This window comes from Heterodontus francisci, chromosome 9 (genome assembly GCF_036365525.1).
Source record: "Heterodontus francisci isolate sHetFra1 chromosome 9, sHetFra1.hap1, whole genome shotgun sequence".
In the NCBI taxonomy this organism is placed as follows: Eukaryota; Metazoa; Chordata; class Chondrichthyes; order Heterodontiformes; family Heterodontidae; genus Heterodontus; species Heterodontus francisci.
In genome coordinates, this window is record NC_090379.1 from 11,016,654 (window position 1) to 11,036,169 (window position 19,516).

Sequence of the window (19,516 nt, forward strand, 5' to 3'; positions counted from 1 at the left end):
GCCAGCTGAGTCAAACAGGTCCACAGTACAAAAGCAAAATACTGCGGACCCTGAAAATCTGAAATAAAAAGAGAAAATGCTTGAAACAGGTCAAGCAGAGTTAACATTTCAAGTTGATGACCTTTCATTGGAACTGGAAGGTGATACAGATGAACAGCCTTTTTCCATGGAATGTAAAGCACAGAAGCAGGTCATTGACCTGACTGGTCCATGCTGGGTGTTCATGGTACACACGAACCTCCTCCCATCACTCCTCTTCTCATCCTATCAAATAACCTTCTATTCCTTTCTCCCTCATGTGTTTATCTAGCTTCCTTTTAATTGCATCTATTTGATTCACCTCAACTAATCTTGTGCTGGTAACTATATACTTGTCTCATCAAACTGTGGCAAATGGATTTCAACATAGGAAAATGTGAGGTCGTCCACTTTCGACCTGAAAAGGATGGAACAGAGTACTTTCGAAATGGTGAAAAGCTAGAAACAGTGGAGATCAACGAGACTTGGGGATCCAGGTTCCTGGATCATTAAAATGTCATGAACAGGTACAGAAAATAATCAAAAAGGCTGATGGAATGTTGGCCTCTATAATCCAGAAGTCTAGAATACAAGGGAATAGAAGTTCTGCTACAGATATACAAAGCCCTGGTTAGACCACACCTGAAATACTGTGTGCAGTTCTGGGCACCACACCTTAGGAAGGATATATTTGCCTTGGAGAGAGTGTAGCATAGCTTTACCAGAATGATACCTGGACTCCAAGGGTTAAATTACATGGGGAGGTTACATAAACTAAGGTGGTATTCCCTGTAATTTAGGAGGTTAAAGGGTGACTTGTTTGGAGTTTTCAAGATATTAAGAGGAACAAATTGTATAGATAGAAACTATTTCTGCCAGTTGGGGAGTCTAGGAAGAGGGGGCAGAGTCTAAAAATTAGAGCCAGACCTTTCAGGAGTGAAATTAGGAAAGACTTCTATAAACAAAGGGTGGTAGAAGTTTGGAACACACTTCCACAAACAGTAATTGATGTTGGATCAATTAATTTTAAAACTGAGGTTGATAGATTTTTACTAACCAAAGGCTATGCAGTGAAATGGGGTAAAGGTGGGTTCATGATCTCAGTTGTGATCTTATGGAATGGCAGAACAGGCTCAATGGGCTAAATGACCTACTGCTGTTCCTGTATTCTTACCATCTAATGCTGCCTTGCACTGTCATTCCTTTTGTCATTTAAACACTCCTTCCCTCCTCCCTATCACAGACCTCTCCTTTTTGTTCTTCCCTCCCGTTATCCTCCCTCGCCCCCACCACCTCTTTTTCTCTGCCTTTGTGCTTACTTAGAAGCTGTTCATGTCCAACACCTTCCAGTTTTGATAAAAGTGCATTGATCTGAAAAGTTAGCTGTTTTTTTTCTTCAACAGATGCCGCCTGACCTGTTGAGTGTTTTCCAAAATTTTATGTTTTTATTTCCTATTTTGGAGACCCCTAAACTTGATGATATGTCCTTGCATAGAACAGGAACATAAGAACAGTAGTAGGTCATTTAGCTCCTCGAGCCTATCCCGCCGTACAATGAGATCATGGCTGATCCATATATCCGCCTTTGCCCCATATCCCTTACTAGCTTTGGCTAACAGATATCTGCCACCTAGTCCTCAACTCTCCAACCAGCGGAAACAGTTGCTGTCTATCTACCCGATCTGTTCCCTTTAATATCTTGAAAATTTCAATCAAATAACCTCTTAACCTTCTAAATTACAGGGAATACAACACTAGTTTGTGTAACCTCTCCTTGTAATTTAACCCTAGTTTGTTTAATCTCCCCTCGGAATTTAACTCTAGGAGTTCAGGTATCATTGTAGTAAATCTACTCTGCATTCCAACCGAGGCCAATCTATCCTTCCTAAGTTGTGATGCTGGAACACAGTGCTCCAGGTGTACTCTAACTAGGTCTTTGTGTAGCTGTGGTATCTAACTCCATGTATTCCAGTCCTCTAGCTATAATGCTCTAGCATTAGTATTGATTATTTTTTGTACCTGTCCATAACATTTTAATGATTCATGTACACCGACGCCTAAGTCTGTTTGGACCTTGACCTGTCTGAACAAAGAAGAAACAATTAAGATCCATGCTAATATTTTCTCTCTGCTTTGGCAGGTAATTGTAGAGCTCACCCAAGAACGGGACTACCTACAGACTCAGCAGCAGCTCCCAAGTCCCGTGAAGTCCTCAAGCCCAGAATATCCAACTAGTCCCAATGGAAAACTCAGCAAAGAGGAGAAGCAGCACCTTGCGGTAGACCTGGCAGACACTAAGGCAAAACTCAGGAGGATCAGACAAGAACTGTTAGTATCCACGAGGACCTGCTTCAATTCCACACCCTGGGCAGGATGTAGCTTATGGGATATCAGTCTCACCCTCTCCATCAAAAAGCTGTGGGTTCAAGCCTCACTCCAGAGACTTGAGTGCAAATCTAGGCTGGCATTCTACTAGTGCCAGTAGTAGATACGAACACTTACAGATGGGTAAAGACACTCTGGTCCATCCAGCCTGCCCCACACAATCATGATACATTGTGTATCGCAGCCTTTATACTTTCCACTGCTTCTGAATTCATGTGATCTCCTGGGAGAGATGAGAAAACAGGTGTAAAAACCCAGGCCAATATAGGGAAAGAAATCTGGGAAATTCTTAGAAACTGCTCCAGTTCACTCTGTCCCTGCACCTTCCTTTTGTACCGAGGGCGTACTGTACTCCCAGAGGTGCTGTCTTTTGAATGAGGTGTTAAACTGAGGCACCCGTCTGCCCCCTCAGGTGGATATAAAAGATGCCACAGCGCTATTCTAAGAGCAGGGTATTTATCCCTCAACCAGCAATGCTGAAACAGATCATTTATCCAGCACCTAGCTGTCTGCATATTGGACACCACGTTTCCTATAAGAGTGACTACACTTCAAAAGTACTTAAATAAAAACAGGGAATGCTGAAAATACTTAGGCAGCATTGAGTGCAGGGAGAAAGAGATAATGTTGCAGGTCAGAGTTTTTCCAGTTCTGACAAAAGGTCATCGACCTAAAACACTGACTGTTTCTCTCTCCACAGATACTACTAGACCTGTTGAGTATTTCCAGCATTGCCTGTTTTTATTTTATTGAAACATGTAAGATCCTGAGGGGACTCAACAGGGTGGGTGCTGACCGGATGTTTCCCCTTGTTGGAGAGGCTAGAACTACAGGACACAGTTTAAAAAATAAGGGGTCGCCCATTTAAGACAGAGATTATGTTTTTTTTTTCTCTGAGGGTTGAGAGTCTTTTGAGTCTCGTCCCCAGAGAGTGGTGGAGGCAGAGTCATTGAATATTTTTAAAGCGGGGGTGGATAAATTCTTGACTACAAGGGAGTCAAAGGTAATTGGGCGTCGGCAGGAAAGTGGAGTTGAGGCCACAATCAGATCAGTCATGATTTAATTAAGTGGTGGAGCAGGCTTGAAGGGGCCGAATGGCCTACTCTTGCTAATAATTTGTATGCTCGTATGTACTTCAGATTTCTAGCACCTGCAGTATTTTTCTTTTGTAATAGTAATTTGCCGGCCTTAAAGTGCTTTGGGGCGTCATGAAAGGCACTATATAAATGCAATTCTTTGTCTCTTGGAATGCAATACCTCACTTATATTGCAGCACAGGTTTTGGCGACTGTTCAGCATAAACAGAGCATTAAAGTTGGCTCCTTGATAATTATAATGTTGGATCGGTGGCTTGGCACCCTCGGTGATCTGAATTGTCTGACGTTAACTGTTTACGGTGTTGGGTTACAGGTATTTGTAAATCTCTGATTAACCATTGGTTAAGGACTGCAAAGAAACCCACACAAGAAGCATGGTTTCTGTTGACTTCATCAAAAGGAAATTGCAAAAGCAACAAGCTCCATAGTTTAGAAATTCCTGATTCCTCATGTTAGGTGCTCTCCATTTTAAGTGCACTTGCACCTAACTTACAATATGTGCTATTAAAGCAAGCGACTACTCATTGCTACTCACAGTGAATGCTGGTGATATAAAGTTCATATTAAGAGTGTGCAGCTGCTTATTCTTCATCACCCACTGTGATGGAGTTTATCTGCAGGCAGATCTGAAGGTATGGTGAAGGATTTTGGAAGAAATTGTCTGTGAAAAGCGGAAGGCATTTCACAATGCACAGCTATTTGTTAAAGCAAACACAAAACATTTGGCTTCTTAACAAATGTGTTTCTTTTCTCCTGAAATGTCCCTAGTGAAGAAAAGACTGAGCAGCTCATTGACTCCAAACACGAAGTGGAACGGCTTAATGTGGAGCTACAGAGGTTACGACAAGAGGTAAGGAGAGTGCTGCAGGTGACCTGTTGGCTCAGGGTTTGGAAACATAGTGCCAGCCATGGCTCAGTGGGTTGCACTCTCACCTCTGAGTCAGATTCTGAGTCAGGTTATGGATTCAAGTCCTGTTCCAGAGACTTGAGTCCAAAATCCAGGCGTTTCCAATGCAGTACTGAGGTAGTGCAGCACTGTCTTGGTGTCGTCTTTTGGATGAGATATTAAGCTGAAGCCCTGTTTGCCCTCTGAGGTGGATGTAAAACATTCCATGGCACTATTTCAAAGAAGTGTAAGGTAGTTCTTGGTGTCCTGGCCAATATTTATCCCTCAACCAACATCACTAATATCTGGTCAGTATCACATGTGCAAATTAGCTGCTGTGTTTCCAGTGATTGCATTTCAAAAGAGCTTCATGCCTGGAAAATACTTTGGGATGTTCTGAGATCATGAAAGGCACTATAGAAATGCAGGTTGGTCTTTCTTTCATTACTCAGGGTGGTACTGAGCATTAGAGACCAGAATGCCTTTGATTCCTGAGCTGAGGGGGTTGTCCTATGATGAGAGACTAAGTAAATTGGGCCTCTATTCTCTGAAGTTTAGAAGAATGAGAGGTAATCTCATTGAAACATATAATATTCTAAAGGGGCTGCGTAACGTAGTTAGAGAGATTATTTCCGCTGGTTGGGGAATCTAAAACACAGGAGCACAGTCTCAGGATAACAGGCTGATCATTTAGGACTGAGATGAGGAGAAATTACCTCACTCAAAGGGTTGTAAACCTTTGGAATTCTCTAGCCCAGAGGGTTGTGGATCCTCCATTGTTGAGTACATTTAAGGCTGAGGTAGACCTTTTTTTGGTGTCTCAGGGAATCGAGGGATATGGCGAGCGGGCAGAAAAGTGAAGTTGAATCCTAAGATCAGCCATGATCGTTTTGAATCGTGGAACGGACTCGATGGGCCATATGGTCTACTCCTGCTCCTATTTCTTGTGTTCTCATGTTTTTGATGCCTCACTCTACCCTGAGTTAGCAGGACTCAGCTGAGTGGCATTAGAGCTGGGGGAGGGAATTGGTCAAGGCCTCCCACTCCCAATCACTATCCGCTGGTTTCTGTTGGATAAAGGACTTTGGCTAAAGACATATGGGAACTTGGCATCAATGCCCATACAATCAGATAGCCTCCTGACATCACAGCTCAATCACGGGTAATGCCAATGTGTGCGAGTTGTTAAGAGGGATGCTGGTATTGTTGACCCCTGACCCCACTCATGAGTCAGCACCTTCAGCAGACGAGAAAAGGGAAGAAAACTTTGGGCAATCCCACCCTTCATCTCTGTTTCTCCGCAGCCCCCAACACATCTCCCCACATGGTAGGTTCCAGAAATAAGGCAAAGGTGCCCTTGAAGCCTCAATACTAGGAGTTGCAGGAGAGCAGGCTGGGATTGTTGCAACAGCAAGAAGCTTTGACTGACCTTAACAAAGAAAAGCTAAGATAAGGTCAGACTTTATTACGAGTGTAATGTACAGTTTGTAACATTATTAACTGGAATCCTTTTTCCTAATTATCCACTCCCCTCCTCCTGCTGGCCCAACTAACTTTCCTACACTTCTCCCCACCCTTCAAAACCCTCATGAAAACCATCTATTTGACCTTCCCTTCAACCACTTCCTCTTACTTTTCTAACTATTGTTTGGTGTCTGGTTACCCTGTGTGTGATACGTCTTTGAGATATTTCACTAGTCAGATATTAACTACAGCACAGAAACAGGCCATTCAGCCCAACACTTCCATACCAATGTCTTTCTTCCACATGAGCCTCCTCCTACCCCTACTTCATTTCACCCTATCAGCATACCTTTCTATTCATTGCCCCTCATTTACTTACTGAACTTTCCCTTAAATGTATCTGGGTTATTCACCTGAAGTACTCCACGTGGTAGTGAGTTCCACATTCTAACAACACTCTGTGTAAGCAAGTTGAAAGGCACTATATAAATGCAATTTATTATGGGAATCATCATAGTGTTTTGATTCTCTGTTTCCTCGAGGATAGAAGTAGGAGGGGAACACGGTTTAACAGCAAATTCTTTTGGATCTTGCACAGAACATGCAGTTAGCTACAGAGGCTCGCTCAGTGAGAGCATATCGGGATGAACTGGACTCGCTACGAGAGAAAGCAAGTCGGGTTGACAGGCTGGAGAATGAGCTTATACGATGCAGGGAGAGGCTACACGATGTGGATTTCTACAAGGCCAGAATGGAAGTAAGCTACATCTCTTAATCCCTTTCATTCATGCTGGCAGATAGTGACACCACTATTCCCAGACCAAATGGAGGTGATTGGGTAATTCTCCTGTCAGTCACTGCTGTAAGTGGCTGGTATTGGTTGTATGCACATAATTGTTTAATGTAACTATCCTCCACTCACTGCATGTTGCTGGAGAAATCACCCTGCTTTTATTGGGGGATTTTTTGCAGTTTCATCATGAATTCTGTTTGCTGTAGTTCATAGAAACTCTTTTTAAATAGACTCTGTAGACTGTTTGCTAGAATGCAAACAGATTTTGTTTGCTGTTTGATCTGTGTCCTGCCATAAGTTTTACTCCATCTCCAATTCACCGGCTGGCACTGTGCAACTCATTGGCTGGCATCATGCATCTCCTGGCTCTTTTGAAAGAGCTGTTGTATTAGCCCCACACCCCTTCTCTTCCCTATAGCCCATATAGTTTTATATATTTATCTAATTCCCTTTTTGAAAGTTACTATTGAATCTGATTCTAGTACCATCTCCCACACCCCCTCCACTTTCAGGCCATGTGCTCGAGATCATCATATCTCACAAAAAAACTCCTCATTTTCCTCCCTTTTTACCAATTATTTTAAATTTGTGTCATCTGGTTACCAACCCTCCTACCAGTGGAAGCAGTTTCTCCCTATCTATTCTATCAAAACTGCATATAGTTTGAAAAAAAGACCTTTTGAAGGAATATTGTTTGGTCTGGCAAAACTCATATCCATACTTCCCAACTACCACGAATAAATTAGAAACAAGAGGAGGCTATTCAGCCCCTCAAACCTGTTCCACCATTCAATTACATCATGACTGATTGATATCTTAACTCTATCTAGCTGCTTGGTTCCATACATTTAAAATGCTTTTGCCAAACAATAATTTATCAAGTTAGAAAATTCTGGAAAACATTCAGCAGGTTGACTGAGCAACCTTTGGCGGCGAGAGTTCCAGATTTCCACTACTCTTTATGTGAAGAAGTGCTTTGCGACATCAATCCTGAAGAACCTGGCTCTGATTTTCAGGTTATGCCCCCTTGTTCCAGACTCCCCCACCAGAGGTTTCTCTCTGTCTACGTTATCCAATTCATTATCATATCAAACACTGCAATTTGATGACCCATTACTATGAATCCTGTCCCATGACTTCCTCCATGAAATGCAACATCCTTCAATGTCTGGGATTGAAGAAAGTTTTAATTATGTGAGAGAGTATTTGTGTCTTACACTTTCCCTTCACCTTTCTAGCTTTAAACCACTCCGTAAAGTGTTAATCAAATAGTTGGGGAGGGGGGTAATATTTTGAAGGGGACATCACTCAAAACTTAGACATTTTAGTGTTGATTTGTACAGTTCATTGGTTGCAGGTAAATTTGATGCAATTAATTTATTTTGCTCTGCATCTCTCTGTGCAATGGATTGCCTACTTGGCACAACATCCTGCAGATCAATCTGCAACCAAACCTCCTCTTTACACTGCCAAAAGGTAAATATTAACTTAAAAACCGAAGAATGACCTTCAGTAAAAAAAGCCCTTTTTATGTTGCATGTTGTTTTTGTTTTGTGGACAGTTTTGTGAAAGTTTTGTTGTGGGGAGCATGAGCTGGATTAATATCCGCCGACGTTGCATCGAAACCTAAAACTGCTTCAGCACCAACTTGATGAAGTAACTCCTTCCCTCTAACTCAGGGACTTGTTTTGGCAAGGTAGTAGGTGTGGAATCAGAGTGTCTATGCTCCAGAGCATTCTTGCTCATGATTAAATGGGATGGAGTGCAGAGTTCATATAGAATCACTTCATGATCTTGTCTGGATGGTAGCATGATGGTTACGTAGATTCTACAGCACAGAAACAGGCCATTCATCCCATCTGGTTTATGCTGGTGTTTATGTGTCACTCAAGCCTACTCCCACCTCTCTTCATCTAACCCCAATCAACATACCCTTCTATTAGTTCCTGACTCATGTACCTATCCAGCTTCCCCTTAAATACATCTGTGCTATTTCCCTCAACCACTCCCTGTGGTAGAGAGTTCCACATTCTAACGATGCTTTGGGTAAAGAAGTAGCTGCTGAATTTCCTGTTGGATTTATTGGTGACTATCTTCTATTTATGGCCCCTATTTATGTTACTGGACTCGTAATCCAGAAAATGTTCAGCATTCAAATCCCAGCATGGCAGGTTTCCAATTTTTAAAAAACCTGTAAGTAAAAAGTCATATCCATAGCATTAAAACTCGACTGGTTCACTAACTTCTTTTAGAGATGGCTACATATGGCTCCAGTCATTTCATCAATGTGGTTGGCTCTTAACTGGCCTCAGTTGCTTCGACCTAATAAATGAGGACCTGACCAGTGACACCCACACCCCAAGAATGAATAAATAAATGGCATTCTCTTGTTAATGTATTCTAGAAGCTCAATTATGAGCAGAGCAAGTGATTTATAATTGCTCATTTTCACTGCCTGCATGACGTTACAGTTGTAAATTTATAACTTCACAGTGTGAGACCTCATCAAACCATTTGCACTGATTTGTAATGACCTCTGCAATTTGCATGTGCACACATTGGTTTCCTTGTGCTTCAACTGTGTTTTTGTATTGTTCAGCATTTCTGAAACCATGTGCATCTATTTGTTACTTGTCAAGAGTACTGAATCCTTTTTTAAAAAATAAAATGGATTAGCTTTATATATTTTTTACCGGAATTCACACCACTATAGGCACAGAGCGAGGAGGGTCAAACAAGGATATAAATGGGAAGTTAATTAGAGGCACCAACTACTCAAGTTTGGATTATGAAGCTTTAATATTTATAAATTAAATTAAATGTGGATGAAGGAAATAAGACAAAAACAGTTTCAAATGGAGCTGAACCCAATGGAGTGTAAGCTTGGTACAGCTGTGCTCAGTAGCAGCAAAGTGAATGACATTAATTTGGCATCGCATGACCCGAGAGGATCTGCCAATTTAGTTCACTGAAAAACAAGGTGTCTCACATTGCAGCAGTGGGGCACTGCGGATTAAACAGTGGGATTGAGGGGTCATTGATCAAACACTGGGTTTGAGGGGTCATTGATCAAACACTGGGTTTGAGGGGTCACTGATTAAACACTGGGATTGAGGGGTCACTGATCAAACACTGGAATGAGGGGTCACTGATCAAACACTGGGATTGAGGGGTCACTGATCAAACACTGGAATGAGGGGTCACTGATTAAACACTGGGATTGAGGGGTCATTGATCAAACACTGGAATGAGGAGTCACTGATTAAACACTGGGATTGAGGGGTCACTGATTAAACACTGGGATTGAGGGGTCACTGATTAAACACTGGGATTGAGGAGTCACTGATTAAACACTGGGATTGAGGAGTCACTGATTAAACACTGGGATTGAGGGGTCACTGGTTAAACACTGGGATTGAGGAGTCACTGATTAAACACTGGGATTGAGGAGTCACTGATTAAACACTGGGATTGAGGGGTCACTGGTTAAACAGCGGGATTGAGGGGTCACTGGTTAAACACTGGGATTGAGGGGTCACTGATTAAACACTGGGATTGAGGAGTCACTGATTAAACACTGGGATTGAGGAGTCACTGATTAAACACTGGGATTGAGGGGTCACTGATTAAACACTGGGATTGAGGGGTCACTGATTAAACACTGGGATTGAGGAGTCACTGATTAAACACTGGGATTGAGGAGTCACTGGTTAAACACTGGGATTGAGGGGTCACTGATCAAACACTGGGTTTGAGGGGTCACTGATTAAACACTGGGATTGAGGAGTCACTAATTAAACACTGGGATTGAGGAGTCACTGATTAAACACTGGGATTGAGGGGTCACTGATTAAACACTGGGATTCAGGAGTCACTGATTAAACACTGGGATTGAGGGGTCACTGATTAAACACTGGGATTCAGGAGTCACTGATTAAACACTGGGATTGAGGGGTCACTGATTAAACACTGGGATTGAGGAGTCACTGATTAAACACTGGGATTGAGGGGTCACTGATCAAACACTGGGATTCAGGAGTCACTGATTAAACACTGGGATTGAGGGGTCACTGATTAAACACTGGGATTGAGGAGTCACTGATTAAACACTGGGATTGAGGGGTCACTGATCAAACACTGGGATTCAGGAGTCACTGATCAAACACTGGGATTGAGGGGTCACTGATTAAACAGTGGGATTGAGGGGTCACTGATTAAACACTGGGATTGAGGAGTCACTGATTAAACACTGGGATTGAGGGGTCACTGATTAAACACTGGGATTCAGGAGTCACTGATTAAACACTGGGATTGAGGGGTCACTGATTAAACACTGGGATTCAGGAGTCACTGATTAAACACTGGGATTGAGGGGTCACTGATTAAACACTGGGATTGAGGAATCACTGATTAAACACTGGGATTGAGGGGTCACTGATCAAACACTGGGATTCAGGAGTCACTGATTAAACACTGGGATTGAGGGGTCACTGATCAAACACTGGGATTCAGGAGTCACTGATTAAACACTGGGATTGAGGGGTCACTGATCAAACACTGGGATTCAGGAGTCACTGATTAAACACTGGGATTGAGGGGTCACTGATCAAACACTGGGATTGAGGGGTCACTGATTAAACAGCGGGATTGAGGGGTCACTGATCAAACACTGGGATTCAGGAGTCACTGATTAAACACTGGGATTCAGGAGTCACTGATTAAACACTGGGATTCAGGGGTCACTGATTAAACAGCGGGATTGAGGGGTCACTGATTAAACACTGGGATTCAGGAGTCACTGATTAAACACTGGGATTGAGGAGTCACTGATTAAACACTGGGATTGAGGGGTCACTGATTAAACACTGGGATTGAGGGGTCACTGATTAAACACTGGGATTCAGGAGTCACTGATTAAACACTGGGATTGAGGGGTCACTGATTAAACACTGGGATTCAGGAGTCACTGATTAAACACTGGGATTGAGGGGTCACTGATTAAACACTGGAATTGAGGGGTCACTGATTAAACACTGGGATTCAGGAGTCACTGATTAAACACTGGGATTGAGGGGTCACTGATTAAACACTGGGATTGAGGGGTCACTGATTAAACACTGGGATTCAGGAGTCACTGATTAAACACTGGGATTGAGGGGTCACTGATTAAACACTGGGATTGAGGGGTCACTGATTAAACACTGGGATTCAGGAGTCACTGATTAAACACTGGGATTGAGGGGTCACTGATTAAACACTGGGATTCAGGAGTCACTGATTAAACACTGGGATTGAGGGGTCACTGATCAAACACTGGGATTCAGGAGTCACTGATTAAACACTGGGATTGAGGAGTCACTGATTAAACACTGGGATTGAGGGGTCACTGATCAAACACTGGGATTCAGGAGTCACTGATTAAACACTGGGATTGAGGGGTCACTGATCAAACACTGGGATTCAGGAGTCACTGATTAAACACTGGGATTGAGGGGTCACTGATCAAACACTGGGATTCAGGAGTCACTGATTAAACACTGGGATTGAGGGGTCACTGATTAAACACTGGGATTGAGGGGTCACTGATTAAACAGCGGGATTGAGGGGTCACTGATTAAACACTGGGATTCAGGAGTCACTGATTAAACACTGGGATTGAGGGGTCACTGATCAAACACTGGGATTCAGGAGTCACTGATTAAACACTGGGATTGAGGGGTCACTGATCAAACACTGGGATTCAGGAGTCACTGATTAAACACTGGGATTGAGGGGTCACTGATTAAACACTGGGATTGAGGGGTCACTGATTAAACAGCGGGATTGAGGGGTCACTGATTAAACACTGGGATTCAGGAGTCACTGATTAAACAGCGGGATTGAGGGGTCACTGATTAAACACTGGGATTGAGGAGTCACTGATTAAACACTGGGATTGAGGAGTCACTGATTAAACACTGGGATTGAGGGGTCACTGATTAAACAGCGGGATTGAGGGGTCACTGATTAAACACTGGGATTGAGGAGTCACTGATTAAACACTGGGATTGAGGAGTCACTGATTAAACACTGGGATTGAGGGGTCACTGATTAAACACTGGGATTGAGGGGTCACTGATTAAACACTGGGATTGAGGTGTCACTGATTAAACACTGGGGTTCAGGAGTCACTGATTAAACACTGGGATTCAGGAGTCACTGATTAAACACTGGGATTGAGGGGTCACTGATTAAACACTGGGATTCAGGAGTCACTGATTAAACACTGGGATTCAGGAGTCACTGATTAAACACTGGGATTGAGGGGTCACTGATTAAACACTGTGATTGAGGGGTCACTGATTAAACACTGGGATTGAGAGGTCACTGATCAAACACTGGGATTGAGGGGTCACTGATTAAACACTGGGATTCAGGAGTCACTGATTAAACACTGGGATTCAGGAGTCACTGATTAAACACTGGGATTGAGGGGTCACTGATTAAACACTGTGATTGAGGGGTCACTGATTAAACACTGGGATTGAGAGGTCACTGATCAAACAGCGGGATTGAGGGGTCACTGATTAAACACTGGGATTCAGGAGTCACTGATTAAACACTGGGATTGAGGGGTCACTGATTAAACACTGGGATTCAGGAGTCACTGATTAAACACTGGGATTCAGGAGTCACTGATTAAACACTGGGATTGAGGGGTCACTGATTAAACACTGTGATTGAGGGGTCACTGATTAAACACTGGGATTGAGAGGTCACTGATCAAACACTGGGATTGAGGAGTCACTGATTAAACAGCGGGATTGAGGGGTCACTGATTAAACACTGGGATTCAGGAGTCACTGATTAAACACTGGGATTGAGGGGTCACTGATCAAACAGCGGGATTGAGGGGTCACTGATTATACACCGGGATTGAGGGGTCACTGATTAAACACTGGGATTGAGGGGTCACTGATTAAACACTGGGATTGAGGGGTCACTGATCAAACAGTGGGATTGAGGGATCATTATCTCAGCGTAAATAAGTTTCTCCTGAATTCTCTATTGTATTTGAGTAACTTTGGTTTCTTACTGAAAGAGTCGGGCTGATTTTAACCAGTGTATAATGGGTGATAGCGGGTTGACGGCCTGTCATGTACCCTTGCTTAATTTCCCTTCCAGTGACTTCAGATGGGGTAATGGGTGGCTTCAATTACCAGTGTCGAAAGTTAAAATTGGCTGTAAAATCTGCTGCTCTGGTTTGAACTGAAATTCGAATGTATAATCCAGTCCGATGCTCCAGTGCTGTACGAAGGGTGTCCTACAATTTTACAGATATTGTTTTTCCAATGAGGTGTTAATGAAATCCATTCAGCCTGCCTGTAACAAACCCAAAAAGCAGCAAGGAGTTCTCCTAATTTCCTGGCCAACATTTTTCCTTCAACCCACACGACCAAAAAGAAAACCAATTAATGGTTCATTTCTATTTCTTTCTCTCTGGGATATTACTGATACAAAATGGCTGCAATTTCCCCTCATAAAGTACAGTCATTATTCATAACTATAAAACAAGAAATGCTGGAAATACTCAGGTCTGGCAGCATCTGTGGAGAGAGAAGCAGGGTTAGCGTTTCAGGTCAGTGACCCTTCATCAGAACTGGCAAAGGTTAGAAATGTAATAGGCTTTAAGTAAATAAAGCGGGTGTGGGCCAAGCGATAACAAAAGTGAAGGTGTTGATAGGACAGGGTCACAGAGAATAACTGACCAGAAGGCCATGGAGCAAAGGCAAACGGTATGTTAATGGTGCTTTGAAAGACAAAGCGTTAATGCAGAGAGGGTGTTAATGGACTGAAAAATGAACAGCCCAGGCCCAAAGCACAAACATGAAAAAACAGTGGGCAGGCACGTGGTAAGAGAAATGAATGACGAAACAAACTGAAATAAAATAAAATAAAAAGAAAAACGAAAATAGAAAAAAAAAACTGAAAATAAAAAGGGGTGGGCCCGGTCATGCTCTGAAATTATTGAACTCAGTCATTATTCAAATCACCTTGAGGTGTTATTAATTAATCAGGTGCTATTTAAAAATGCAGCTTATTTCTATTATAACTCCAGTGAACTTTCCTCTGGTTCTTACACTCCACCTCGTATGCTAAATAACTCTGCTTTCCCTTTCCCCTACAGTCTACAAGTTTACAAGCACAGACAATAGGAGCAGGGGTAGACCAGGCCCTTAAGCCTGCTCCTACATTCAACAAGATCATGGCCAATCTTCTGCATCAACTACACTTTCCCCCACTATCCCCAACTCTCTTAATTCCCCCCAGAATCTATCAACCTCACGAATATCCTCAATGACTGAGGATCCGCAGCTCTCTGGCATAGGGAATTCCAAAAATTCACAATCATTTGAATGTAGAACTTCCTCCTCATCTCTGTCCTAAATGGCTGCCGACATCCTGAGACTATGACCTCGAGTTCTACACTTTCCAGCCTGGAGAAACAGCCTCTCAGCATCTACCTTGTCATGTGCCCTTAAAGAAGTTTATACATTTTCAATTCGATCACATCTCATTCTTATAAACTGCCAAGAATATCGGCCCATTCTGCTCAATGGCTTTATAAACCCAGGCTTGGCATCATCTAGCTGCTCTGTAATGATCTGCCCTCTTTGCTCTGTTCAGCAGGATGTTATCCTGCACAGGAGCACATGGCCTTTCACCCAGGTTTCTCAATTTAAAAACAAACACTGAAAACGGGAGGAAAAGTCTCATTCTAGTTCTTAGTACAAAGTATTCCCCATTTTATAAAAAAAAAGACTTTGAGTTGTTTTTAATTAAAAAAAAAAGTAAAACAATTTTCTGAGATGCTGGGATGCTGAGTTGGGTCTTGCCTTCCACTTCTGGCTGGGGCCCAATCTGAAGCTGCCTAATTCTAGCTGCCCACCAGATACCGCACCCTGAAGTCAATATTGTGGGTTACTGAGGTGGGAGGTGGTGGGGCGGTGGTGGGGTTAGCAAACTCCTAGCCCAGCTACTGTCCCTGCAACCACTTTGGGACTTGTAAACAAAATTACACTTTGTACGTGTCCATGGACTGCAGCGGTTCAAGAAGGCAGCTCACCACCACCTTCTCAAGGGCAATTAGGGATGGGCAATAAATGCAGGCCTAGCCAGTGACATCCGCATCCCAGGAACAAATTTTTATAAAGTGTTTCTCTAAACAGAAAGCGCTGCTTGTAGGCGTTACCTTCCCCCTATAGTTACCAGCAATGCTGAGCCTATCATTTGAACCTGATGCTGTGGTTTTGTGAAAAGTGGGACATTCTGATGGTTAATCCACCATACAACCTGTGCATTACCAAAACGATGTCATGGAAATTGATGTTCTCATTTATGTGAATGAAGTTTGGGCACTGCTATAATGAATGCAAACTTTTGTTATAACTTTGACTTGCCCTGCTGATGGTCTAGTGGCTGGGGGTACTGCTAGAGGGAGGAGTGGGAATGTGGGGAGTTCATATTTACCGATCCCGCCCATGGGAAAACCGACGTTACCAATTCAGCCTCCTGTTTATACCCTGTCCATTTTATGCTCCATTGAAGTCAACAGAAAGTAAAGTCGAGCTGGGCATAAAAGTGGTAGGAGATCTGATTCCATTTCTCGCTGTCGGGTTAGGTTAAAATTACTCCCTTGGTGTCTAGCTTCATGCATGCATGCCTTGAATGAGAAACTAAAAAGCGAGTACATATCACTGACTTCAGAATGGGAAGAGAGTTTCCAGGGAGTAGGTAAAGAAATGCTCCAAAAAATGTTTTCTAAAAATGCAATTCTTCAGTTTACTTGGAATTGGTGAAGACTTTAGGAGTTGATCTCAACGGAGGCTTTAAATTGAACTGTTCTTGCTCTAGGAACTCCGCGAGGACAATATAGTCTTAATCGAGACCAAGACCATGTTGGAGGAACAACTGATCATTGCACGGGCTCGATGTGACAAGCTGCACGACTTGGAGAAAGAGAATCTGCAACTCAAATCAAAACTGCAGGATATTGAACTGGCAAGTGCTGCTCCATATTTATCACAGAAACCAATGATAATTCTCCCATTGCACTCGGTTAGATATTATTAAAGGCCAACAATGGGTTAGCATCTCAGTATTGAGGTTCTTGGTTGGAATGTTGTTAAAAGTTGCATCAGTGAGTGTGAGAATTTGTGCTCTGTGTGGTTCACTGGTATTAAGTTGCCCACTGTGTTGTTATCGTGATATGCTGGTCCCCTGTTAGCTATATGTGACTGCAGTCCCACATTCCATGTAATTTTTGTTTGGCATGGCTATTCAGGATTACAGAACCAAGGCCTGAAGAGGGAGTTAAGATGCAGATCAGCCGTGACCTAATTGAATAGTGGAATAGGCTTATTGGGCTGAATGGCCTCCTCCTGTTCCAATGTTCCCCACCACGGGCCCCACCCTTGTGTCTTCCAGACGGGTCTGTTAGGTTACAGTCAGGAACCCTGGGGGGGGGGCGGGGGGTGGGTGGTGAGGGAGCTGGGGGTGGGCTGAGGCTAATTGTCACATCCCTACGGCTGAGATTGGTTAATTAAATGTGGAACCACCCTCGTCCATGCAGGGCCAATGCCAGGTGCTTTAATCGGCTGGTCCACTCGGTGGTTGGATGTGGTGGGAGGTGGATGGACACTGGTTACTGCCGTCCACCTGAGCACGTGCTCTGGCTGACGGTCAAGTTCCAGACAATTGACAAAGATCCTTGTGTCCACCTTCTACGTTTTCCAGGATCGGGAGGCTGATCGGAAGCGCATTGAAGAGCTTCTGGAGGAGAATATGGTACTGGAAATTGAGAAGAAACAGAGCATGAATGAGTCTGCACACCTGGGTTGGGAGCTGGAGCAGATGTCAAAGAGCACCGACCTCATGGATGGTAGGTTTCACCTCATGCACCATCACTGAGCTTGAGTGATGTAATTCGTCAATCATTGATTAAATGGCAGAGAGAGGCTATTGAACTCTAATGGAAGGTTGTAGTGGGGGAGGGTGCAGGGGGAATTAAACAAGGGTACAGCAGTGTAGTGGTTACTTTGCTGGACTAGTGATTCAGAGATTGGAAAGAGAGTTCATTGACCACCATAGCAATTTGAGTCTTTGAATTCAGTTTTAAAAAGCTGGTAAAAGTGAAGTAAAAGTGGCCGTGAAGCTTTCGTATTGTCAAAACAGCACAGCTAGTTCAGTGCTGCCTCTTTTGAGGATAGAAACCTGCCGTCCTGACCTGCTGTGGTCTATATGTGACTCCGGTCCCACACCAACTTGATTGACTCTCAACTGCCCTCTGAAATGTCCCAGCGAACCAATTGTATCACAATCCCTCTAGGAAATGAACAATAAAATTCCAGCTTTGCAAAAGTGCACAGAATGGAGTAGAATTTTTTTTTTTTAATTTGCAAAAGAAACTTCTCGTTAGAGCTCTGTTGGCCTCCTGGGATAGTATCGACCTGCAGCAATGATTTCTGACAAAAGAGAATTCTTTAGAACTACTTAGATGTGAACAGCCCCGTGATGGAGAAAATATCTGCAATTCCATCATTGAACAAATGCTTGTAGAATGGATAAGAAATGAACTGATGACCAAACAAACTTTCCCTTCAGCAATCCCCATTATCAAGCTCCTAATCAGAGCTTAGGTCAGTAGGAGAGGGTTTTTGTGTAGGTCTGAAAGCAACTAAACTCTTCAAACCTGCACCAAAAAGCTCTTCAGAATGTATTGACCTTCCTTTCAAAACTCCATCCCAAAATAGCCTTGTCATTCATGCTTCGAGTGTCCCTACTTTGGGAGTGAAGATGCAGATGGAAAAAATCATTTTCCTGGCATTACTGAAGATGCATTCACTTTTTTTATTCATTCATTCATGAGGCATGGGCATCGCTGACTAGGCCAGCATTTATTTTCCATCCCTAATTGTCCTTGAGAAGGTGGTGGTGAGCTGCCTTCTTGATCCACTGCAGTCATTGGGGTGTAGGTACACCGACAGTGCTGTTAGGAAAGGAGTTCCAGGATTTTGACCCAATGACAGTGATGTAGTTCCAAGTCGGGATGGTGTGTGACCTGGAGGGGAACTTGCAGGTGGTGGTATTCCCATGCATCTGCTGCCCTTGTCCTTCTAGGTCGAAGAGGTCCTGGGTTTGGAAGGTGTTGTCAAATGAGCTTTGGCAAGTTGCTGTAGTACATCTTGTAGATGGTACACACTGCTGACACTGTGTGTCAGTGATGAAGGGAGTGAATGGTTAAGGTGATGGATGGGGTGCCAATCAAGTGGGCTGTTTTGTCCTAAATGATGGTGAACTTCTTGAGTGTTGCTGAAGCTGCACCCATCCGGGCTTTGGGGAGACAGGAGGTGAGTTACTCACTGCAGAATTCCCAGCCTCTGACCTGCTCTTGTAGCCACAGTATTTATGTGGCTGGTCCAGTTAAGTTCTGGATCAAAGGTAACCCCAAGATGTTGATAGTGGGGGATTCAGTGATGGTAATTTGACTGAAAGTCAAGGAGAGATGGTTAGATTCTCTCTTGTTGGAGATGGTAATTGCCTGGCACTTGTGTGGCGTGGATATTACTTGCCCTGATCCCAAGCCTGAATATTGTCCAAGAAAATTGCCTTTTGAGCCTTAGGTGTGTTTTAATTGTGAAGTTTCTGTGGCTTTATTTTGTGGAAAAATTTTCGGCAACATCTGTTAAGGAGTCCTCACTGTGCTGAAAGTGTAACTTTCACTGTGCTGACTTCCTTCTTTGTGGAATTGCTGTTTACCTGTGATGACGGTAATTACTGACTATTTTAAAATTGGCCTTGATTCAAAAAGGAATCTGATTGTGGAGTTGAGGA

At 43.3% G+C, this 19,516-nt stretch overlaps 1 protein-coding gene across 3 annotated transcripts in view; it reads left to right on the forward strand.

Annotated features, from left to right (window-relative positions):
• The window catches only part of ccdc88c (coiled-coil domain containing 88C), a 298,794-nt gene that overhangs the window by 179,857 nt on the left and 99,421 nt on the right, over positions 1–19,516 (forward strand). For all 3 annotated transcript variants that reach the window (XM_068038543.1, XM_068038546.1, XM_068038545.1), the window contains 5 exons: positions 2,159–2,346; positions 4,269–4,350; positions 6,449–6,607; positions 16,538–16,684; positions 17,420–17,564. In XM_068038543.1, the coding sequence (XP_067894644.1) occupies positions 2,159–2,346; positions 4,269–4,350; positions 6,449–6,607; positions 16,538–16,684; positions 17,420–17,564 (721 nt within the window). The remainder of the gene's footprint in view (positions 1–2,158; positions 2,347–4,268; positions 4,351–6,448; positions 6,608–16,537; positions 16,685–17,419; positions 17,565–19,516) is intronic.